The following is a 26,493-nucleotide window of genomic DNA, read 5'->3' on the forward strand; positions in this document are numbered from 1 at the left end:
ATACAACATGGAGAGCGGTGATGTCATTCCTAATAGATACAACATGGAGAGCGGTGATGTCATTCCTAATAGATACAACGTGGAGAGCAGTGATGTCATTCCTAATATATGGAGAGCAGTGATGTCATTCCTAATAGATACAACATGGAGAGCTGTGATGTCATTCCTAATTTATACAACATGGAGAGCTGTGATGTCATTCCTAATAGATACAATATGGAGAGCGGTGATGTCATTCCTAATAGATACAACATGGAGAGCTGTGATGTCATTCCTAATTTATACAACATGGAGAGCTGTGATGTCATTCCTAATAGATACAATATGGAGAGCGGTGATGTCATTCCTAATAGATACAACATGGAGAGCTGTGATGTCATTCCTAATTTATACAACATGGAGAGCTGTGATGTCATTCCTAATAGATACAATATGGAGAGCGGTGATGTCATTCCTAATAGATACAATATGGAGAGCGGTGATGTCATTCCCAATTTATACAACATGGAGAGCTATGATGTCATTCCTAATAGATACAACGTGGAGAGCAGTGATGTCATTATTAATAGATGCAAGGAGAGCGGTGATGTCATTATTAATAGAGCCAACATGGAGAGCAGTGATGTCATTATTAATAGATACAATATAGAGAGCAGTGATGTCATTCCTAATAGATACAACATGTAAAGCAAGGATGTAATTAAAAATAGATACAAGGAGAGCGGTGATGTTATTATTAATAGATACGTGGAGAGCGGTGATGTCATTATTAATAGATACAATATAGAGAACAGTGATGTCATTCCTAATAGATACAACATGGATAATGATTATTTCATTCCTAATAGATATAACATGGAGAGCAGTGATGTCATTCCTAATAAATACAACATGGAAAGCAATGATGTAATTAATAATAGATACAAGAAGAGCAATGATGTCATTATTACTGTAATAGATACAAGGAGAGTAGTGAAGTCAATATTAATAGAGCCAACACGGAAAGAGATAATGTCATTCCTAATATATGCAACATGGAGAGCTGTGATGTCATTCCTAATAATTACAACATGGATAGTGATGATGTCATTCCTAACAGATACAGCCTAGGGGCTAATGATGTCATTACTAATCAATACAACATGGATAATGAATGATGATGTCATTACTAATCAATACAACATGGAGAGCAGTGATGTCATTCCTAATAGATACAACATGGATAATGATGATGTCATTACTAATCAATACAACATGGAGAGCAGTGATGTCATCCCTAATAGATACAACATGGATAATGATGATGTCATTCCTAATCAATACAACATGGAGAGCTGTGATGTCATTCCTAATCAATACAACATGGAGAGCTGTGATGTCATTGCTAATAGATACAACATGGGGAGTGATGATGTCATTCCTAATATATTTTGATCTTGATTTGTCTGTTTAATGGAAGAAGGAAGAAAGGATGGAAAAAAAAGAAAGGGAGATATACAAATAGGAAAAAAAAGGAATCTAGAAAAGAGAGAAAAGAGAAAGGGGTGGGAAGGGGTGGAAAGGATAAAAGAAGAAAAAATAAGCATGGAAAAGGGAAGAATGGATGAAGAAGGGAAGGACAAAGTAAAGTAAGAAGGAGGGAAAGGAAGGAAATAAAATAAAGGAGAAAAAAAGGATGAAGGAATGGAATAAAACTAGGAAAAAAGAAAGAAGAAAAAAAAAAAGGAAGGATGTAAAGAAGGAGGGAAGAAAAAAAGAGAAAAAAAAAGAGTAAAGGGGTAGAAAGAAAAAAAAAAGAAGCATGTGAAAGGGAAGAAGGAATAAAGAAAGAGAGGGAAGGGAAGGAAAAAGCCAAAGAAAGGGAAAGATAGACAGAGAAAGTATGTAAGAAAATATAAAAAAGATAGAAAGACCAAAAGAAAAGAAATCCCGGAAAGGGGAAGTGAGAGGAGGAATGGGAGAAGCAGAATTGGTGTGGAAGAGAAGAACGGAGGTATAGACATCACAGGGGACGGGCTCCCCTCTCTCAGTAATGTAAAGCAGGTTGACGATATTTAAAAAGAATCTTTACATAAAAGAGGAGAGGGCTCAGCGGGAAATGCTGCTCTAAATAGCAGACCTATAAATATGGATGTCTCAGACAGCTGCAAGGTTATAGGAGGCAGGCGTGTACACTGCATAGGGTCTCCTCCATTCTACAGTCACAGCAGACGGGGACAAGTTTGAACAATCCGTCATTGTAGGGGGTTATGCTCTGCAGGACATGCTGGTACTTGTAGTTCAATGACAGCTGTAGAGGATGGGGAAGGGTAAAGTGAAGATTTTTCCCCAAATTAAGACACATACATTTCCAGCACACTCATATTCTAATTGGAAATGTACATCTTATTTAATATTGATCTATGCATTTAATTTACAATTCTGCATATGTTCTGCCCCACTTTTATGCAATTCTGTCTTGCATTGAACTGCATGAGATTATCTTTTTTTCTGTAGTTTGGCATCTAGTGATGGTTTTAGGACACTACATTTTGTTTACTATGTGATTTTGGTATCTGCACCTGTTCCCCCTACTGTTTATTGCTAGTTAGTTCAGTCCTAGCTAGACCCTCCCTACTTCTTCCCTCAGTCATTGTTAGTTATTCACACAGAGACAGGGCCTAGGAAAGCCACTGTCCTCTTACACTTCAAAAGACTGGAAACACATACTTTGTACTGCAATTAACCTAAAGTTTTACTAAACCCACAACAGTAAAATCAGTATGTACTGTATATGCAGTAAAGCATGCTTGGTATACTCACAGTGGGACCTAAGGGGTTAAGCCTCTGCATTCTGTAAAAAAGCTGTTTGATCCTGTCTTCTCTGATCCTCCCCTTCCTCCTCTGTCCCCAATCCATCTACTGATAGTACAGAGCTTTTGGAGTCACTTTGCCCATGCACAGTGTGCTGTGTATTGCTAGAAAATGTTTGTTTTTCTTGGGAGGGTGCATGTGATCAGCACAGGACCAATCAGCACTGTCTGGACAAGGGTGCTGCAGCCTCATAGGACAGTCAGAGGAGAATGAAAACTCCTCTTACAAGCTTTAACCAGACACTGATAGAAGTCACTGATGCGAAAAGATATTTGGCAGTTTATATTTACTAAACTATTACATTTCCATGTTCTGTGTACTGGGAGACCAGATATAGGGAATGCAGGCTCCTGGGGGGACCAGATATAGCGAATGCAGGCTCCTGGGGAGACCAGATATAGTGACTGCAGGATCCTGGGGAAACCAGATATAGTGAATGCAGGCTCCTGGGGAGACCAGATATAGTGAATGCAGGCTCCTGGGCAGACCAGATATAGTGAATGCAGACTCCAGGGGAGACCAGATATAGTGAATGCAGGTTCCTGGGGAGACCAGATATAGTGAATGCAGGCTCCTGGGGAGAGCAGATATAGTGAATGCAGGCTCCTGGGTAGAGCAGATATAGCGAATGCAGGCTCCTGGGGAGAGCAGATATAGTGAATGCAGGCTCCTGGGGAGACCAGATATAGTGAATAAAGGTTCCCGGGGAGACCAGATATAGTGAATGCAGGCTCCTGGGGAGAGCAGATATAGTGAATGCAGGCTCCTGGGGAGAGCAGATATAGTGAATGCAGGTTCCTGGGGAGACCAGAAATAGTGAATGCAGGCTCCTGGGGAGAGCAGATATAGTGAATGCAGGTTCCTGGGGAGACCAGATATAGTGAATGCAGGCTCCTGGGTTTAGTAACACTTTAACTAAAATTGTGTTGGATTTAACTTCTGTTTCTAACTGAAGAGTTAAGCTGCCAGTGGATGGTGCCAAGTCAGCAGGTGAATATACTGTATGGACAGACCATAGTGGTAGGTCAATGCATAGAGCGGCAATTGAAACAGAGCAGCATCTGTTAATTTCTCTGGGAAGGACCAGGCATGAAAACAATAGCCTTCAGATTTCCCTGCATGCACTGCTTCACTCCTGAGGTTGATGTGAGCTGCAGTGATCATTAGTACGGACTACAACTATAAAGATAAGAAGAGCTCTTCTGCAGGGAGGCTTCGTCTTCATTCAGCATTATCTAGCTCTTTCCTTCTTACCCTGACTGTCCCTGCCCCCCCCCCCCTTTCATTTACTGGATTTCAGTTCTTTCAATCATGGGACATGTGGGCAGTCTGCATGCAAATATAACCTTCCTAGGAACGCCTACTGACATCCATTTATCAAGGCATTTTGATATTTGCATAACTCCTCCCAGGAGCCAGCCCACTTCTTGCATCAGGGCTGAGGGCTCTTGAGAGGGCTCACCATCCTGTCAGCCCCTCCCACCAGCCATGATCTGCCTGCATTGCAAAGAGAAGCACAGAACCCAGTGATTCTACAGTACGGTATGTATTATAAATGGAAAGGTTTTATTTCATCAGCACAGTGCTGTATGCTGGCCTGGCCTAGGCTGATAAGGCCCAGTCCTAGGGCGGCACTTTGCAGGGGGGGGGCGGCAAAAAAGCCACCCCCACCTCCACCTGAGACTCTACTGGCCACTGGTTGCTAGAGCCGCCTGGCGTCTAGCAACCAGTGACATTGTGGCCGCGACTCCCTGGCCCTGCCCATAATTCAAAGCGGAGGAGGATTTAACTTACTCCTCCTCGCGCTTAGTGCTCGGGGGGCCCAAAGCAGCTGCCAAGTTGAGCCCCTTGTCACAGAGAGGGCACAGGAGGGACTGCAGGCAGGGCTAGGGGGTCTCCCACCCCCTCTCTTTTTTCCAGCCCTCCCTCACCCACCCCCCCTTTCTCCCACCCCCTCTCAACCCCTCTCACCCACCCCTCTCTCTCTCTCTCTAACCCCCCTCTCTCGCCCCCTCTTTCTCCCACCCTCTTCTCTCTCACCCCCTCTCTCTCCCACCCCCCTCTCTTTCACACCCTCTCTCTCTCTCCCTCTCTTTCTCCCCCTCTCTCTCTCTCTCACCCCCTCTCTCCCACCACCCTCTCATTCTCTCACCACCCTTTCTCTCTCCCACTCCCACCCCCTCTCTCTCTTTCCCACCCCCTATCCCTCTCTCACCCTTCTCTCTTCCACCCCCCCTATCTCTCTCTCTCTCACCCCCTCTCTCTCTCTCTCTCCCCCCTCTCTCACCCTTCTCTCTTCTACCCCCCCCTCTCTCTCACCCCCCTCTCTCTCCCCCTCTCTCTCTCACCCCCCTCTCTCTCTCTCACCCCCTCTCTCTCATCCCCCTCTCTCTCTCACCCCCTCTCTCTCACCCCCTCTCTCTCACCCCCTCTCTCTCATCCCCCTCTCTCTCTCACCCCCTCTCTCTCACCCCCTCTCTCTCATCCCCCCTCTCTCTCTCTCTCTCTCTCACCCCCTCTCTCTCACCCCCCCTCTCTCTCCCCCCTCTCTCTCTATCTCTCTCACCCCCTCTCTCTCATCCCTCCATCTCTCTCATTCCCCCTCTTTTTCACCCCAAGCCCCTCACCCCCCCCACTCTCGTGAGATCTCAGGGGTTCATGCTGGGACTTGTAGTCCTTCAATTTTGGAAGGAGTCACATCCATTGAACAGGAAGGGGTGTGGCAAAGTTACCTAGGAGGGGGCGCCCAAATTTAGTCTTGCCCAGGGCAGCACAAAATCTAAAATACACCACTGCATCAGCACATTGGTGAGGGGGAGTAGAGAAAGAAACAGGAAAGTAAAAAAAAATAAAAAAATAAGCAGATTAAATTTCAGCCTTAAATTCAATTTACTTAATTTAAATTTACTTCTCCCACGGCAATAACTTAAAAATCATAGCGTGCAGAACACAGGTCGGCCACTCCTACATATAAATCAGTCCTTTTTTCATCCCGCCGGCTGGGCAGCTATCCCCGTCCTCTAAGACAGGAATTAAGTTATATTAAAAGGTGATATCAGAGTTCTGTGCTCATGCTGTTTCCATAGCGACGGAACTTTGCGCTGCGGGCGGAAGCTAAGAAGGAGTTACTGACAGCGAAGCTGCTGGACAGAGAGCGGCGGGGAGCTGCGACAACTTCAGAAGTAGGCCAAAGTCTTTCACCGTCACCTTCCGGCATAATGCATTAAGCCCCCCGAGGATAGGCACCGATCAAAGCTCACCAGCAGGGATTTATAGGACTTTGTATGTACTGACAGCGAGTAGCGAGATCCCCTAACTAGCTATAGATGTAGGGGGTTCAAGGATTTTTTTTTAAAATGTTGCCTTTTGTTCCCGATAAAACCTGTGAAGTTTCCTTTAGGGCTCATTCAAACAGCAATTGAAAATGCCTGCCGATGGGTGCGCAAATTAACTGCTAAAAGAGCTGTGGGCTTTCTACAAATTTTTCCTTGGAGGTGTTCTAAAGTGTAGAAGTCCCAGGGCACAATACAGCCTACCTGAAAGGCCCCCCAAATTACAATTTTTTTTTTTTTTTTTATTATTTAAATTTTTAAAAATGTTTTTTTACATTTTTAAAATTATTTTTCCAACTTTTTTTTTTTTTTTTGGGGGGGGGGGGGGGCGTTGGGGGTGGTTGGATGAAAAATCAGGGGTCTAAACCCCTGACATCCCATCTTTATGACAGAGAAAGGAATTAAGGACACAAGTGTTTAAATTCCTTTCTCTGTAGTCTCAGTTGCACCGAAGATGAATGAACAGGAGACAGAGGCTCCTGTTCATTCATAAATTGAAGCATAGTAAACACAGTTATGAATGGACACAGGAGTGATCAATACTGATCGCTCACTGTGTCCAATTCAGAAAAGGAAGGGGCCGGTAAATTACATATTTACCAGTCCCTTCCCCCTCTCTCCATCCACCTGTGCACCCAAACCCGGGGACGAGGGGGGCTGGCACAGTGACAGAGGGGAATCAGATGTGGGCAGCCCAGGGATTGGGGATCGGTGAGGCGGGACAAGAGGACAATTACAGAACAATGCACTGTGTCTCTCCCTTCAGCAGCTGAAAGGGGGAGAAACCAGCTTTCAGCTGCTAGAGGGAGAGACACAGACTCAATGCATTGTTCTATAATTGTCCTCCCATCCCGCCGTACTGATCCCCCTGCTGTTCTGGCCCCCCTGTGTGCCCAGGCCCCCTACAGGAGACCCAGTGGTACCACCCTATTAGCGGCCCTGGTGACGGCGATATGAGGCCGCCATTAGAAATAATTGATCCCAAATACAACCTACCCAATAGGTCCCCACCCTCACAAAACAAATTTCATGATAGTCAAAATCACAGCATAAACAAATTTGCAGGATACTCAACCAAGTTGGACGCACACATTATGGGGGTTGGTTATGGGGTACTTTGGTTCCACTCTTTGTTCTGCTGCCTATGCAGTGTCCTGTCAACATTCCAGAGACAGGTGGACAGGCTAGCCATGAATGGCCACAAGGTATAGGCCAACCATGAAAGGCCACAGGGACAAGCTAACCATGACTGGCCACGGGAAAAGCCAAACTTGAATGGCCACAAAGACAAATCAACCATGAATGGCCACAGAGACAAGCCAACCATGAATTGCCACAGGAGTAGACCAACCATGAATGGCCACGGGACAAGCCAACCATGAACAGCCACAGAGACAAGGCAAGCATGAATGGCCACAGGGGACAGGCCAACCACGAATGACCACAGGGTACAAGCCAACCATGAATGGCCACAGGGGAAAGCCAACCATGTATGGTCACAGGGGCAAGCCAACCATGAATGGCCACAGGGACAAGCCAACCATGAATGCCCACAGGAGACAAACCAATAATGAATGGCCACATGGGACAGGCTGGCAAGGAATGGCCATAGAGGAGAGGTTAGCCATGAATGCCCATGTGGCTCAAACTGCCAATGAGAGGACAGGCTCACAGTGAATGTTCACAGGGGACAGGCTAACAATGAATGGTCATGGGGCTTAAACTAGCCATGAATGGCCTTGTGGGATAGGCTAATCCTGAATGGCCATCAGGGACAGGCTAACAGTGAATGGCCACAGGGGACAGGCTAACCATGAATGGCCATGGGGCTTAAACTAGCCATAACTGGCCATGGGGGATAAGCTAACCATAAGTGGCCACAGGGGACAGGCTGGCAATAAAAGGCCATGGGGGACAGGCTAGCCATAAATGCATGTTGGGCTCAAACAAGCCATGAATGGCCACAGAAGACAGGTTAACAATGAATGGCCACTAAGGACACACATTATAAAAAAAAAGGCTGTGTGCATGTAATTGCAAGCGCCGTTGAGTACACGAGATTAGAGGAGCACAGTGCATTTTGTAATATAGTGATATGGGTAGAAACACTCAGCAGATGGAGCTGCAAATGGGACCAAACCCCATTGAAGTCAATAAGGAAACAATTCTTGTGTTTTTTTTTTCAGGTCTCTGGAGGGCAACTACAACATGGAAAGCCTCCACAACAGGTCTGAGGGACATGTTGTTATAAAAAAAATGGAAAACTGTAGAGAGCAGTGAGAGGGGCCATTTTTTTGCAGACTGGAGGGCAACATGGGAGATACAAATCCTTAAATTTACAGATTTGTAGGGTCCCTTAATGTTGTACATGATGTAACAGAATCACTAAGGGGTGTAAACTGCATGTAAATTTATTCTGTGCGAATGGGGCAAAATTCAATGTTCTCATGGTATGTTCTTCCATTTCACCATTTTTGTTGCCCATCTCTGGACGCATTTCATCTTATTATCTTTTTGTAAGTGAGTTGTGCAGAACTGGACACCGTATCAATCTGATCATTGGATCAACTGATGTGATCAAACATGTCAAAATGCATACAAATCAAACCCGTAAAATGCACCAATTGACCCTTAATGTAAAGAATCGATTGCCTTTAACCATGACGCGTCAGCTGGTCACTCTGAAAGTCGGTTGACCATTTTTGATCATATGTATATTGAGTTAGAGCCAAGTGTTAACAATCAAATATTGTAGATGCTGTCTGATTACTCAAAACAAACTATTTATTTTTCAATTGAAATTGAAAATCAGTCAACAGCAGACTGAGTATCCGCATGTGCTGAGATGTTCATTAGTTCAGTCAATAAGGAATTGCTCTGTTGTGATTGCTCCTAATGAAATCTATCATAAATCGAACCATGTATGATGGACATAAGAGCAGGGGCTGACTGGCAATTTTTGGCTCAGGGGGCATATACAAGTACAACCCAAAGGCCCATGGTGCAGCGACTTGGCTCCCTTCCCGCTCTCCCTCCTCCTTGCCTCCTCTTGACCCCCATACAAGGCTGAAGTTCTGCTCCAGGCACTCTCTGCTCACTGGGCAGGTCAGGCTAGACAGTGCTTGCTGTACCGACTCAAACTGGCAGGCCGGGGGCTGCAGAGGGGAGCCGGGCGGCTCGGTTGGGGTAGGCAAGGGCACAGAGCCGGCCTTTGCTTGGATACCATCCATGCTGGGCAGAGGGGTGGGGGCTGTGCTCTGTCCTCACCCTGCACTCAGTTGCACACCAACGGGGACTTTTTGCTCCTCTTCATCAGGAAGCCTTTGGGCATATCTGTGGCGGAAGCAGTGCAGCCTTTTTATGGGGCATCAGGGCGATTGCCCCCCCCCCCCTGCTCCCCAGGCCAGTACACCCCTGCATAAGAGACAATCAGTAAAGCCTCTTCAGTTTCCTCTGTGTTTAGTTTCTTAGTGAGTCCCTAAACTCTTCAACTTCCAAGTCCTAGCCATAATCTCTGCTCATCTGCTGGCCCCCTGTCCAAATAACATCCCCTTAATTGCCTGCATGGCAAGCAGTAAGCTGGAGGGCAAGGTTTGGACCCAAAGTCGAGAGTCAAGGTCTTACTAGCATACTAAGATTAATCTCAGTGTCTTTTTTGGAGAAAGGTAATTTTGGGGGCCTTCCACAGCCTTCTTTTTGGTAGCATCTGTAGTTTTAGGCAATGGAATTGGATAATAGGTTCATATTAAGCCAACACGTTAGGAAGAAGAAGAAGAAAGACTCTTACTGTGAATTTGGTGTAAAGCTGGTAGGTGAGGAGCGGATTGGGCAACTCACGGAAATAAAGCTTGCAAAGAGAGCCGACACAGTGAATGTCCTGGAGGTAGACTTCCTTCGTCAGGTCCGGACACTGGTCTGAGCCAAATTCCTGCCTGCAAGGATATAGAGATGGAAAGATGGATGAGTGACAGCAAGATGGTGCACCCTGTGCCACCTATTGTTTTTTTCTCCCAGGCAACCGCATGAAAAAATACAGAAAGTTCAAACTTTTCAGGGACACATCACCATGACAACATTAGACTGTCCATAATGATACATTTTCATTTATTCAGCTTATAATAGTAATGCCATATTAGAAACATTTTAGTAAGCAGAAATGTTTTAACCATTATATATACATTTTGTACTAAGTAAGTAAACTGAACAAACTCAAAAGTGGAAAAATATGTACCAGAAGGTTCCTGCACTTACCTGTTCCTGAGCTCCACCATCACTGCCCAACCAGCTTCCAAAGGACCACAATTTGCACTAGTATTTGTGGCAAGTTTCTGCCCTTACCTCTTCCTGAGCTCCACCATCACTGCCCAAAAAGCTTCCAAAGGACCACAATTTGCACTAGTATTTGTGGCAAGTTCCTGCACTTACCTCTTCCTGAGCTCCACCATCAATGCCCAACCAGCTTCCAAAGGACCACAATTTGCACTAGTATTTGTGGCAAGTTCCTGCACTTACCTCTTCCTGAGCTCCGCCATCACTGCCTAAAAAGCTGCCAAAGGACCACAATTTGCACCAGTATTTGTGGAAAGTTCCTGCACTTACCTCTTCCTGAGCTCCACCATCACTGCCCAACCAGCTTCCAAAGGACCACAATTTGCACCAAAATTTGTGGCAAGTTTCTGCACTTACCTCTTCCTGAGCTCCACCATCACTGCCCAAAAAGCTTCCAAAGGACCACAATTTGCACTAGTATTTGTGGCAAGTTCCTGCACTTACCCCTTCCTGAGCTCCACCATCACTACCCAACCAGCTTCCAAAGGACCACAAATTGCACCAGTATTTGTGGCCAGTGGCCAGGCGCAAAGCACTAAATTGTGGGGTGCAGTTTATTGTCATCGGTGTCCTATACCAAACAACAATGGATATTGCTCTTGGCGCCCAACAGTGGACAATGGTGGTGAGGCATCATATGGAAGGTACATGCAGATATCTTATGGTACACTATATGAGCAAAAGTATGTGGAATCCTCTCTAAATTTTTGGGTTCGGGTGTTTTCATAAAAGCGTATTGTTAATGGTACAGCATACAAAGACATTTTGGAGAACTGTACTCATCCAAACTTGCAAAAGTTGAGTGAAGCTTGCTCTGTGAAGACATGATTTGATAAGTTTGGCTGGCCCGATCAGAGTATACAGTACATGTCAATGTAGGATGGCCTCAGACAGGTATCCTCCAAAGACCTTCGACCCCCCCCAACGCGTTTCACCCTGCCCACTGGTGCTTAATCCTATTCCAAAACAAGAGTATTGGTCACGGGACTTTGAATGAGGCAAATCACTTCCAAATAGAATAATACACATGATTATAAATTTATTGCATAACAGCAGATTTAATAGTTTAATAGACATAACAAAATACTAACAAATGGCACTTTTCCACTGCAAGTACCGGCTCGGCTCTACTCGGCCCTGCTTGGCCCGGTTTGCTTTTCCACTGCTGGTACCGCATGGTACAGTGTTGGAACGGTTCGGTACGGTTTGGTATGGTTTGCTTTTCCACTAAAGTAGTACTAAAGTTAAGTGGGTGGGATAACAACGATTCTCTGACCAATCAGTGGCTAGTAGTGACTGCATGCAAAGGATTGTGGGATATGGTACCGGGTATGGTACCTCTTGGAACCACAATCGAGGTGGTACTGTTTTAGAGAGCCGTACCGTTCGGTTCCATGCAGTGGAAAAGCACCACCGTACCGTACCGAACCGTTCCTACACCGTACCATGCAGTACCAGCAGTGGAAAAGCACAAAAGTGAGCCGAACCGTTCGGTTCCATGCAGTGGAAAAGCGCCAAAAGAGAAATTATATTGAGCTGATCCCTAATATGTAATCGTAATTGACACTATAAATTCATAAATATTAGTATACATGATGTTTGCGATAAAAATACATGATTTGAGCAGATGGAAATTCATAAAGACAAAATACATAGAATAGATAGATAGAGATCCACAAATGTCTCGACATCCTAAAACTCTACGCGTTTCGTGGATCAATGTCCACTTTCCTGCAAGGAATTTATCTAAAAAGACGGAAAAAAAAAAACATATACCAAAGTAATATTGTATGCAAAAAAAAAAAAAAAAAGGATGACTCCCAATATAGGGAAGAAAAGGGAAAAATAGTGTAGGCAATTGGTCCTAGTACTTACAAATCAGCTCAAAAGAAGAGAGGAGAAAAAACTAGCAGCCATGGGGCTTAATCATAGACCTCTATGGCTTGGCGAAATGCATCAGAGGGCGTGGTCTATGGCGGAGAGCTGTCTGAGGCTGTCCTTCATTGACATGTATACTCTGATCGGGTTTGACGTGCGGAGTTCATATGTCAGCACCCTCATCTCTGAGGACCAGAGGGATCAGTATTCCGCTTGCTTTGAGCAGAGCTCCAAGTTCTATCTGAGGTCACATTGATAAGTTTGGGGTTACGAAACTTGTGTGGCCTCCACAGAGCCCTGACCTCAATCCTACCCTAACACTTTTGGGAAGAAGTTCAATGCAGACTGCCAGCCAGGTCTACCCCTCTAACATCAGTACCTGATCTCACAAATAGTCCTTTGGTTGAATGTGCAAAATTCCACAGACACCCTCCTAAATCTTGTGGAAAGCCTTTCCAGAAGAGTGGAGGCTATCAGGACAGCCAATAGGGGGGTAGAGCTGGCCCTTCTGTACCAGCCCCCCTCATTCCAGCAGGGAAAGGGGGGCAGAAATGGGACTCTTTAAATACCATTGGGTGCATGCACAGTAATTCCATTGGCTGTGGTCTGGGCCCCATCATTTGGCCCAGTCAGGAAGGCTTTATGGGAAATTAGAGGGGGGGCATGATTTCTAATGGCTGCCCTGGAGGCTGTTAAATGGTTTCAGCTCTCCTTGACCAATATCCTGGCACATAAAAAGAAAACACTTGTCTTAGTGCCCCAAGACCAACCCCTGTCACATAATTTGAATAAATGTTCTAAAGGCTGCTCATCACTGATGACAGCTTCTGTACCAAATACTCTGTAAATGGTGTGACTGCTCAATGTCAGCTTCTGGTTGGTCCACAATGGCTTTGAGTGGTCCCACCACCACAGATAGGTGGGAGAGATTACTGCAAGAGGATTAATCATCAGCCGCCAATGTATAGAAAAGAGGTCTCCAAACTTGATTAACAAAAGCGCCAGATTACAGTCCTTCAGACTTTAGGGGCCCGAAGTGTGGCCAGCGGGAGTTGAAAATGCCCCAGTGTCAATGGGATTAAACAATGCCTCAGGCTTAGTGGTCAGAAGGAGTAAGAAAATGACATGGAGCCTGTGGTCAGTAAGAGAAGGTATAGTGTCCTATCTTTGGTGTCAGTGGGAGGAATAATGCCCCATTGTTGGTGTTAGTGGGCGGAGTAGTGCCCTATCATTGGTATTAGTGGGAGGAGTAGTGCCCTATCACTGGTATTAGTGGGAGGAGTAGTGCCCTATCATTGGTACCAGTGGGAGGAATAGTGCCCCATCATTGGTATTAGTGGGAGGAATAGTGTCCCATTGTTGATGTCAGCGGAAGGAATCGTGCTCCATCATTGGTACCAGTGGGAGGAATAGTGCCCCATCATTGGTACCAGTGGGAGGAATAGTGCCCCATCATTGGTATCAGTGGGGGGAATAGTGTCCCATCATTGGTACCAGTGGGAGGAATAGTGCCCCATCATTGGTGTCAGTGGGAGAAATAGTGCCCCATCATTGGTATTAGTGGGAGGAATAGTGCCCCATTGTTGATGTCAGTGGAAGGAATCGTGCTCCATCATTGGTATCAGTGGAAGGAATAGTGCCCCATCATTGGTATCAGTGGGGGGAATAGTGTTCCATTGTTGGTGTCAGTGAGAGGAATAGTGCCCCATTGTTTGTGTCAGTGAGAGGAATAGTGCCTCATTATTGGTGTCAGTGGGAGGAGTAGTGCTCTATCATTGGTGCCAGTGGGAGGAATAGTGCCCCATCATTGGTATTAGTGGGAGGAATAGTGCCCCATTGTTGATGTTAGTGGAAGGAATCGTGCTGCATCATTGGTACCAGTGGGAGAAATAGTGCTCCATCATTGGTATCAGTGGGAGGAATAGTGCCCCATCATTGGTATCAGTGGGAGGATTAGTGCCCCATCATTGGTATTAGTGGGAGAAATAGTGCCCCATCATTGGTATTAGTGGGAGGAATAGTGCCCCATCATTGGTGTCTTTGAGAGTAGTAGTGCCCCATAATTGGTATTAGTGGGAGGAATAGTGCCCCATCATTGGTATTAGTGGGAGGAATAGTGCCCCATCATTGGTGTTATTGAGAGGAATAGTGCCCCATCATTGGTATTAGTGGGAGGAATAGTGCCCCATAATTGGTATTAGTGGGAGGAATAGTGCCCCATCATTGGTATTAGTGGGAGGAATAGTGCCCCATCATTGGTGTCATTGAGAGGAATAGTGCCCCATCATTGGTATTAGTGGGAGGAATAGTGCCACATCATTGGTATTAGTGGGAGGAATAGTGCCCCATTATTGGTATTAGTGGAGGAATAGTGCCCCATCATTGGTATTAGTGGGAGGAACAGTGCCTCATCGTTGGTATTAGTGGAGGAATAGTGCCCCATCATTGGTATTAGTGGGAGGAATAGTGCCCCATCATTGGTATTAGTGGGAGGAATAGTGCCCCATCATTGGTATTAGTGGGAGGAATAGTGCCCCATCATTGGTATTAGTGGGAGGAATAGTGCCCCATCATTGGTATTAGTGGAAAGAATAGTGCCCCATCATTGGTATTAGTGGAGGAATAGTGCCCCATCATTGGTATTCGTGGAGGAATAGTGCCCCATTGTTGGTGTCAGTAGAAGAAATTGTGTCCGGAGGGCCACAGAATAGGGCCGCATTTTGCCCGTGGGCCGCAGTTTGGAGACCATGGTATAGAGTTCCCTCCTGCAGGGACCTTGCAGAATGTAAGTCAATGAGTGAATGAGCTCACTATATGAGCTTAACTATATTGATTTTGCGGGATGACCCTGTAAAAAAGGACACTACGCCTGCTAACAGAATAACACAAATCTGTGGCACTTTAACAGATATTTTAAAATATCCGTTGCCTTTTATTTTTAATACATGCCTGATCATTTTAGGCTTGAATGCCCTGGACTAGCCGTAACTGGCACACAGCCTATATATAGCTAACACCCATTTAACAATAATTATATGGAATATCCATAGAGGGTATTACCATTCCCATAGCAATCAGCATTTAACCTAAATATTGTAGTCACCTTTGAAATCTCTTTTTCTAAAAATATTCGATCCCTCAAAGACTAACTGATAACAGGTATCAAAAGAAAGTCAAGTATAAAGCCCTAAAACCCTTTTATTTTTAGACAAGGGAAAGGGAGGTTTTAAATGCTACAGAAAGGCTATTTTTTTATTACTGTCTGTCTGTGGTCCTTTTTGGGGAGGGGGGCTTTTACTTCATGTTCTGTCTGACATCCATTTCGTGACATAGACAGCAATAAAATGTTGACCGAAGCTCCAATCATTCCTCACTCTAAAACTGAAAAAAAAAAAAAGTTTTTGCTGGAGTTGTACTAAAAATGATAGATTTCTACTAATCAAAATTCATATTTGTGGCGGAAAGAATAGTGATTGCAAGGTCGTGGAAGTCGGCTGTCATGCCCTTTAAATTGCTTAAGGCAAAACTATCTTGGATAATGATCAATCAACGCCTTTCGGCCATACTAAATGACAAAGTGAGGCTTTTTGAAAAGGTATGGAGCCTGTGGATTGCATATCTGGAAGGGGACCCCCGAGCTGAGTCATTGTAGGCCACATAGGTGGGCCTATGACAAGCACGCTGGTAATGTAATGTAACTTATATTGTATACTCTAATCAAATCTGACCTGAAGTATTTTCACCTACTCTACACTATTATCTTGTCTCACGCCATTTCTCACCGCCCTCTCCCTCTTCTTCTCTCTTACTTTCTTTAGGTTGGTCTTTCCCAACATACTTTCTTTGGTATTCCCTTTGTGGTTTGAGCCTATTTAAAAAAATTAAAAACCTCTCAGCTGACGGGATGGGGACAGTAGGGAAATTGACCATAAAGTCTACTAATACTTATCCCCGTCAAGGTCAACCCATATATGCTCCTCCAGAGCTACTGAGAGTGTTTTGTTGTATGACTAGTCATGTTCATTTATCACATTGTCTGTACAATATTGTTCATTTGTTTTCCTATATTGAATACTCAATAAAAACATTGAAAGAGAAAAATGACCAGTTTTAATAATAATAATAATAATATTATCATTTATTATTAATATTATTATTATTCAGTTTTATCATCATATTTATTATTATTATTATTATTATTATTATTATTATTATTATTATTATTAATAATAACAATGAACTATATTATTATTATTATTATTATTCCTCATCCTTCAGAGCTACTGAGAGTGTTTTGTTGTATGACTAGTCATGTTCATTTATCACATTGTCTGTACAATATTGGTCATTTGTTTTCCTATATTGAATACTCAATAAAAACATTGAAAGAGAAAAATTACAGCTTTTAATAATAATAATAATATAATTTATTATTATTATTATTATTCAGTTGTATCATCATATTTATTATTATTATTATTATTATTATTATTATTAATAATAATAATAATAATAATAATAATAATAATAATATTAATAATAATAATAATAATAATAATAATAATAATAATAATAGTATTATTATTAGTATTAATAATATTAATAATGAACTATATTATTATTAATATTATTATTCATTATCCTTCAGAGCTACTGAGAGTGTTTTGTTGTATGACTAGTCATGTTCATTTATCACATTGAAAAGATAACAAGAGAGGTGTATGGCGCTGCCAAAATATGTTAAATATTCCGTGTGTCTTACAATGATGCTACATAAATATAAATATAAGATGTGTCTCTCCACTGTAGATGTTAATAAAGTGTCAAGTGCATTAAAGGTGACTGGTGAAAGTAAATTTAACTATAATAAGTGATCCAACCCTGTGAGGGGTATATGATGGTGCTAAAACAATTGAAGAAAGAAAAAAATAAGTGGAAAATCCAATGTGAATAAAAGTGAATGAAAAATGTGAATAAAATTAAATTGATGTAAGTAGTGTCAGCCTAATAAATAGGGCAATTGATAAAAAATTGGTAAAAAATCAATTAAGTTGGTTCCACCTAAAAAAAATGCAATATTGTGAAGTGTTAGAAAAATATATAAAAAATATATAAAAAATATACAATACTGTGAAGTGTAAAACAAGGTACTATACAATAAATAGTATCATATATAGACACAAGATAAATGAAAAATCTTATAAAACCACTCTAAAATCTGACACAGATAGTCCAAGTACTGGTAAGTCCGTAATGACTAGAAAAGTCAAAAAGGAGGGAGGGTGGTCCCACAATGGAATACCCTTCTTAAAGAGAGAGAGCAAAAAGTGAGTTGAGTGCAGGTGCTCTATTGGAGAATTTTTAGAGGTGCTCGGATGTCGGTGACAATTCAGTGCTCCCCGCACCCCTTGGACCGCACTCACCAGAGTTGAACACCCCTACAGGGGTATCAGGCCTTAGGTAAATAATCCTGGGGTCCCCTTCTCTGGTTACTAGGGTGGTCCAATATTCTCCCCGAGTCCTGCGTACCAAGGTCCTTTGGGGTTAGGGTCCACAGGTATAAGGTATATGTGGGGGAAGAAGGCTCACATAGAGTAGTACCGCTTTAAAATTGCTTTATTTCAATCAAAAAAAGGGGGTACTCACAAACAAGAAAGGAAAATCAGCATGTAAACGGCAATAGAAGCGCACTTCCGGGACGCCGTGCGTTCCACGGGCCGGATATGCGTTCCACGAGGGCGGATGTGGCGTGATGACGCTCTACGTACGTTTCGTCGGAGTGACGTCTTCAGGAGTCTATTAACATATTTTGGCAGCGCCATACACCTCTCTTGTTATCTTTTCATCTTACTATATTTCTAGGAATATAGTGTATAGGTGGGCTGCAGCCAGTATTTATTATATCAGAGGCTTGAAATTATCCTAAGCGCGGATTTCTCATTTTTCATTTATCACATTGTCTGTACAATATTGGTCATTTGTTTTCCTATATTGAATACTCAATAAAAACATTGAAAGAGAAAGATTACCGCTCTTAATAATAATAATAATAATAATAATAACATTTATTATTATTATTATTATTATTATTATTATTATTATTATTATTCAGTTTTATCCTCATATTTATTATTATTATTATAATTATTATTATAATTAATAATAATAATAAATAACTATAGTATTATTATTATTATTATTAATGATAATAATTAACTATATTATTATTATTATTATTATTATTATTATTAATAATAATAATAATAATAATAATAATAATAATAATAATAATAATAATAATAATAAATATGATGATAAAACTGAATAATAATAATAATAATAAATTATATTATTATTGTTATTATTATTAATAATAATCCTAATATTAATAATCACAAATATGATTATACAACTGGGTTGATGCCAATGTTTTATTGAACTCACTTTTGTTTTTTAATAAAATGTATATTTTTCCCAGAAAAAAAGATAGATGATGATAAAATAACAATAATATGTAATATTAATAATAAAAAAATAATTATTATTAATAATAATACATTATTGTTATTTTAGACATGGGAAAGGTAGGTTTTAAATGCTACAGAAAAGCTATTTTTTTATTACTATCTATGGCCCTGTTGGGGGAGGGGAACTTTTACTTCATGTTCTGTCTGATATCCATTTCGCTGACAAGAAATGACACAGAAAGCAATAACACTTTGACCGAAGCTCCAATCATTCTCTACTCTCTCTAAAACTAATATTAAAAAAAAAAAAAAAGAAAAAAGTTTTTGCTGGAGTTGAACTAAAAATTATAGATTTTGTTCATTCTTTTTAGATAAACAATTAGCTTAAGGCTTAATTCCCTTTTTTTTTTTTCTTTTTAGAATTGTTTGTAATAAAATGACAGAAGAAAAAGGCAGTTCAGGCAGCACTATCAGTATTCATCTTCAACCCCTGCAGTACACTCCTTCACCACAGGATGTCCTCAGTCTTCTAGGTTGAATGACACCCAGCATCATTTAGCCTGGAGGACTGAAGACATACTGTGAGTGCAGGGTGGCATGGACCCGTACCCTGAAATGGCATCATTAAGGTTCTCTGCATTCACTGTGTAATGGTGCAGAGAATGCTCGGCTTTATTGAGGACCACCCGACACTGAGAGGACATGCAGAGAACCTTGTAGCATCACATGATCAGCCTAAAGACTTATAAAAATATATTCTTGACAAGTTAATATTTTTAATATCATCTGAGATTCATTTTTAACATTTCCATATGCTAGTGCTTACAAATTGTTTTTACTGTATTAACCACTTAAGTTTTTGTGATTCGGCATTGCGTTACTTTAACTGACAATTGCGCGGTCATGCGACGCTGTACCCAAATAAAATTGATGTCCTTTTTTCCCACAAATAGAGCTTTCTTTTGGTGTTATTTGATCACCTGTGCGATATTTTTTTTTTTTTTTTTTTTGTGCTATAAACAAAAAAAGAGCAACAATTTAAAAAAAAAAAAAAAAAAACAATATTTTTTACTTTCTGCTATAAAACATATCCAAAAAATAAATAAAAAAATTGATATTTTTTTTTGATCAATTTAGGCAAATATATTTTCTGCCACATATTTTTGGTAAAAAAAAAAATCCCAATAAGTGTATAATGATTGGTTTGCGCAAAGGTTATCTACAAACTAGGGGATAGATTTATGTAATTTTTATTTATTTTTTTTTTTTTACTAGTACTGATCAGCGATTTTTAGTGGGATTGTGACATAACGGCAGACAGATCAGACACCTAACTGACACTTTTGGGGGGACCAGTGACACTACTACAGTATGCACTGTTACTGTATTAATGACACTGGCAGGGAAGGGGCTAACACCAGGGGCGATCAAAAGGTTAGGTGTGTCCCCAGGGGGTGCTTACTAACTGTGTGGGGGATGGACCCAATAGAGGAACACAGAGATCTGTGTTCCTAAATAGCAGGAACTCAGGATCCCTGTGCTCATCTGTGACAAAACAGCAGTCTGCCTTGTTTGCATAGGCAGACCGCCGTTCTGTCTTTATGGGGAGCGATCGTGGGTGGCCGGCGGAGATCGCGGGTGGCTGGTGGACATCGCGTCCACCGAACCCCCTGATTGGCTCCCCCTCTGGCCAATCGGTGCGTGTGTGCACCTCTGGTGGAGTGCGGGTGCCTGCACTGTCTATTATACTAGGCGACGTACAGGTATGTCATTTCGCGTAATAGAGCCGACCTTCCGTAGTAAAACTATGGCAGCTGGTCTGCAAGTAGTTAAATATTTAATTTGCAGATTAGCCTCTGGAGGGAGCTCTCAGTGGCTCAGTGCAAGTACTCTGTTTCTCTCCTAAAGCTCAACTCCAGCCAAAATGTTTAGCTTGCTTTGAAACGGGGGTGCTGTGTACATCCCCATTGCCTTGATGGTAGCCATGGGACATCTTTCCAGCGGAGGGACACAAACTGCAAACAACACACCAAAACAAGTAAAAATCTGTATGTTTTGCTAGAAAATTACTTAGAACCCCTAAACATAAAATATATATATATATAGGGTTCAGGACCTTTATTGGGGTATTATTAGTGTCTGTGGTCTCCTGCACTGGTAAAACCCCCTCCTCTAATATATTGCCCTTCTGGCTTTGGGTTATCTTATAGGAAATTAAGTGAAAACTCTCCAATGGGGGTCACAGACAGCAATACAAAAGTTGACAAAAACCTATAATTTTGTCCTAATAAAAAATAAAGTTGGCCGGAGTTGAGCTTTAACAACTGCTGAGATTTCAGCCACATAGGGAGTGCATTGTTTTTAGTTAGTCGCCCATGGCATAGTACTTTGTGAAGGAGCAGTAAAGTGAAACCATTATGTAGCCCAACAAAGCAGGAAGCAGAGCCGGAGGACGTAATAAGAAAGTAAACTATACTTGGACTTTAAATTGATCTGATTATTTATATGAAGGTGATCTCTTTGACATTCATAAATGATCTAGAGGAGGGGATATCTAGTACAATCTCAGTATTTGCGGATGATACTAAACTAAGCATGCCAATATCTTCTATGCAGGATGTGGAAACCTTACAAGCGGACCTGAACAAAATTAACAGGGTGGGCAACTACATGGCAGATGAGGTTTAATGTTGAAAAATGTAAAGTAATGCACTTGGGGGCCAGAAACCAGAAAGCAAGCTACTCACTAGGGGGGGGAACCTCTGGGTGAGTCTAGGATGGAAAAGGACCTGGGGGTACTGGTAGACAACAGGCTTGGCAGTGGCATGCAATGCCAAGCCGCTGCAAGCAAAGCCAACAGTATACTGGGATGTATAAAAAAGGGGATTCACTCCAGAAATAAAGAGATTATTCTCCCTCTCTACAAGACTCTGGTCCGGCCACATCTGGAGTATGCTGTCCAGTTCTGGGCACCGGTCCTCAGGAAGGATGTGCTGGAACTGGAGAGAGTCCAGAGAAGGGCAACAAAGATAATTAGGGGAATGGAGGACATCAGCTATGAGGAAAGACTACAAGCACTGAACCTATTCTCTCTGGAGAAAAGACGATTGAGGGGGGATATGATATCAATGTACAAATACTGTACTGGTGACCCGAGCATAAGGAACAAACTATTCAGAGAAAGGAAATACAATAAGACACGTGGCCACTCTAGAGGAAAGGCGGTTTAACCTTAAAATACGTAAGGGGTTCTTCACTGTAAGAGCAGTAAGGATGTGGAATTCTCTTCCACAAGCAGTGGTATCAGCAGGGAGCATTGATAGTTTCAAAAAACTATTAGATGGGCACCTTAGAGACCACAACATACAGGGGTATACAATGTACGGTTAACAGCAAACACACACACACACATCATAGGTTGAACTGGATGGACTGAGGTCTTTTTTCAACCTCAGTAACTTGTCAAAAAACAAAAAACAAAAAAACAAAAAAAGCAGCTTAATGTTACCTTAATTTCTGTATATTTGATGTTACTCCAGACAGCCGATAGATACCGTCCACAACGCCGTATGTCTCAATAAACTCTGCACAGCTCTTCAACACAAGAGGAACTGGAGAAGACAAAGCAGGAACGGTTAGTATAATGTGCATACAAAAGAGAAGTAATACATTAAAAAAAAAAAAAAAAAATATCAGCAAGATATAGAATATCAAACAATTTTGCAGAAAGTGCAATGCTTTCTATTAGGCTGTCACCCTGCTAAGCCACAATTCCACACGGCACAAATACATCATTGGCTGGCTGAACGCTAACTACCACATTGAATCAATCTGTTACAATGACAGTGTATTTACCATGTACGTCAGCAGCTACTTATGTTATCAACTTTCATTACCCCTTGTTCAAAACACCTGGGGCACCCAGCCACTGCATTCCTCCGAAAAAATCCAGATATTCCTTCATATCCCGGTACGCTGCTACTTCTACTGCCAGATGCGGTCTAGGATGAACAGAGCCGAGCCAGGGATTACAGGAATGGGGCAAAATCAGCCAGGATAATTCTAAAACTTTTCCCTCCTGGGGGATCATTAAATAAAAATCCACTTTGCTTGAATGAATATGAGAAGCCATTCCAAGAATCATACATGGCAAGAATACAGATTGATATCTTTCTCATTGTTCAGTAAATAATGATTCAGGACTAAGCATGTCCTCTCTCAAACTCACTGCTGAGTGGGAGGGTTAGCCTCCTGCATTATCACCTGAATGGTGTTAGGGTTGGTATAAGAAAATAAACATTGAGTTTATCCATTGAATCCATTTTGCAATAAGACTCTTCAAAAGTATCTAAAAAAAAATGGAGGAGCATTTGTGAGATCATGTATTGATGTTGGATAAGATGACCTGAGTTGCAATCGACATTGCAATTAATCCCAAAGGAGTTCACAAGGATTGAAGTCAGGGTTCTGAGCAAGGCCACTCAAGTTCCTCCACACCAAACCCATCAAACTATATCTTTATGAATGGCGTTTAGTAGGGTTGAGGTCAAGTCTCTATGAAGGCCACTCAAGTTCCTCCACACCAAACCCATCAAACCATGTCTTTATGTATAGTATTCAGTAAGGTTGAGGTTGAGGTTGAGGTTGAGGTTGAGTCTCTATGGGGGCCACTCAAGTTCCTCCACACCAAAACCACCAAGCAATGTCTTTATAGATGTGTTCAGTAGGGTTGAGGTCAAGTCTCTACGGGAGTCACTCAAGTTCCTCCACACCAAAAACCCATCAAACCATGTCTTCATGGATGGTGTTAAATAGGGTTGAGGTCAAGTCTCTATGGGGGGCCACTCAAATTCCTCCACACCAAAACCATCAAACAATGTCTTTATAGATGTGTTCAGTAGGGTTGAGGTCAAGTATCTATGGTAGTCACTCAAGTTCCTCCACACCAAAAACCCATCAAACCATGTCTTCATGGATGGTGTTAAATAGGGTTGAGGTCAAGTCTCTATGGGGGCCATTCAAATTCCTCCACACCAAAACCATCAAACAATGTCTTTATAGATGTGTTCAGTAGGGTTGAGGTCAAGTATCTATGGTAGTCACTCAAGTTCCTCCACACCAAAAACCCATCAAACCATGTCTTCATGGATGGTGTTAAATAGGGTTGAGGTCAAGTCTCTATGGGGGCCACTCAAGTTATTTCACACCAAACCCATCAAACCATGTCTTTATGGATGGTGTTCAGTAGGGTGGAGGTCAAGTCTCTATGGGGGCCACTCAAGTTATTTCACACCAAACCCATCGAACCATGTCTTTATGGATGGTGTTCAGTAGGGTTGAGGTCAAGTCTCTACGGGAGACACTCAAGTTCCTCCACACCAAACCCATCAAACCATGCCTTTATGTATGCACATTTTTCCCAGCAAGGAGTGTTGTCTCCAAGGGTTAGAAGGGCTGGATTCATCTCTTTTTCATGGATAGTGTAGGACCCACTGATAATGGGGTACTTTGACGCAGTAGTGGGCTTGAGCACGATATGGCCATATGGTGGGACCAAACCCCCATTTTTATTTATGGACTCTCTTCAGATTTGGTAGTTATTTCTTTTGCATTTGCGCGCTATTCTTTTTTAATATACATGTCTTTTGGTTCATAGCTGCAGCAGCTTTGGAAATACATGGGTATGCTCCCCCAAATTTTTTGCCTGTTTATTATATATTCGGTCTGACCAGACTATCGAGGTTGAGCAGCCCTCCCCACCCCCCACATACACCTGTACTCAATCAGTGTCCACCATCAAATGGATATAGGAGGAGTCCCCTGTAGTGCATTTGCACATTTTTCCCAGCAAGGAGTGTTGTCTCCAAGGGTTAGAAGGGCTGGATTCATCTCTTTTTCATGGATAGTGTAGGACCCACTGATAATGGGGTACTTTGACGCAGTAGTGGGCTTGAGCACGATATGGCCATATGGTGGGACCAAACCCCCATTTTTATTTATGGACTCTCTTCAGATTTGGTAGTTATTTCTTTTGCATTTGCGCGCTATTCTTTTTTAATATATATATATATATATATATATATATATATATATATATATATAAAATAAATCAAATAAAATATTTGTGTCTAACGGATTTGACAATTATTATAAAATAGCGTTATAATTTTATAAACATGTGTATGGATGGTTTTATTGGTTTGCACAGAATCTTGGTTTTATGATATGCATTTATTTCTATGTGCACTGGTGGCACTCTCAAAGGCATGGTGGGTTTTCCAAGAAAGCCCAGCGCTACTGGCTGGCTTTTATTACACTAGCATTGCTGTTTCTGTTAGCAGAAAGAGGGCTGGGGGAGTGTTTCCCTAAATGCTGCCTCATTCAGATGTTTAATACCTTCACAGATCACACAACAAGCTCTTTTAATTGGTTGTTATATGTTATATATAATAATAATAATAATTATAAAAAATGAAATAAATTTTAAAAATAAAATAATAATAATAAAAAATTACTAGTGTTATTAAATATGATGGAAATATAACAACAATATTTTAATAATAATAAAATAAAATATAAATAATAATACATTGTTGTTATTATTAGCAACAAATATTTAATGCCTCATTCAGATGTTTAATACCTTCACAGACTCCCACAACAAGCTCTTTCAATTGGTTGTTATATGTTATATGTAATAATAATAATAATTATAAAAAATGAAATACATTTTAAAAATAAAATAATAATAATAAAAAATTACTAGTGTTATTAAATATGATGGAAATATAACAACAATAGTTTAATATATCGAGAGTTGAGGGAAAGGGAGATGGGGCTACCATATGTTCACCGGGTATGTGGGAACAAAAACCCGTGTGATACTCCCAAAGACAAGGGGGGGGGGGGAATATGGACTTTATAGGGCTAGTATATAAGTGGTAAGCAACAACGAGATATAAAATCTATATTATTTTATTGAAATAGAAAAGGTGCATATTTAAAAAAAAACATGTACAAAAATACAAAAATACATTGTATAGACATATCAAAATTGGACAAAAACTCATCTATGTAGCAACATGTAAGGATGTAGAATTTATTGGTTTGACGCGTTTCGCCTGATTGATACAGTCAGCTTCATCAGGAACCAATGGATACTAGGCAACAGAGGCCTCTAATGTGAGCATTGCCAAAAAGAAAAAGAACAACAATTATAAGCAGATATATCATAGATGGTACATTCTGTTAAAAACAAGGCTATGCCTTTGAAGTTATTATCAAGGCAGGTAGCAGGGGATTTATCACTATAGTAACTTGCTTACCTAGATCATATTGTGAATACATTTAAAAAGGGTTCAGGATGCCAGAGTCGCCCATTGCGAGCCAGAGCAGATCGAGCTCCCCTCCAAAAGATCCTACAAGAGGATCACAGAATCTCCAGCGAGATAGGGTGGACCCTATTATTATAATAGGGTGGACCCTATTAATAATAATAATAATGATAATGATACGTTCATATTAATATTATTCTTATATTATTGTCATTTTTTTATTTTTATTATAATTATTTATTTATTTAGTAATATTTAGCGCTGAGCATAATAAAAAAAAAAAAAAGAATACTTAGATTG

General features: G+C 41.4%; 1 protein-coding gene across 1 annotated transcript in view; it reads right to left on the reverse strand.

The window, feature by feature from the left end:
• The window catches only part of ARHGAP31 (Rho GTPase activating protein 31), a 303,422-nt gene that overhangs the window by 114,724 nt on the left and 162,205 nt on the right, over positions 1-26,493 (reverse strand). The window contains exons 2-3 of the mRNA XM_082245042.1: positions 22,368-22,470; positions 9,973-10,117 (exon numbers count right to left, since the gene is read on the reverse strand). Coding sequence (XP_082101168.1) covers positions 9,973-10,117; positions 22,368-22,470 — 248 coding nt within the window. The remainder of the gene's footprint in view (positions 1-9,972; positions 10,118-22,367; positions 22,471-26,493) is intronic.

The sequence above is a fragment of the Pelophylax lessonae genome, assembly GCF_965119305.1.
Source record: "Pelophylax lessonae genome assembly, chromosome: 2".
NCBI classification, from domain to species: Eukaryota; Metazoa; Chordata; class Amphibia; order Anura; family Ranidae; genus Pelophylax; species Pelophylax lessonae.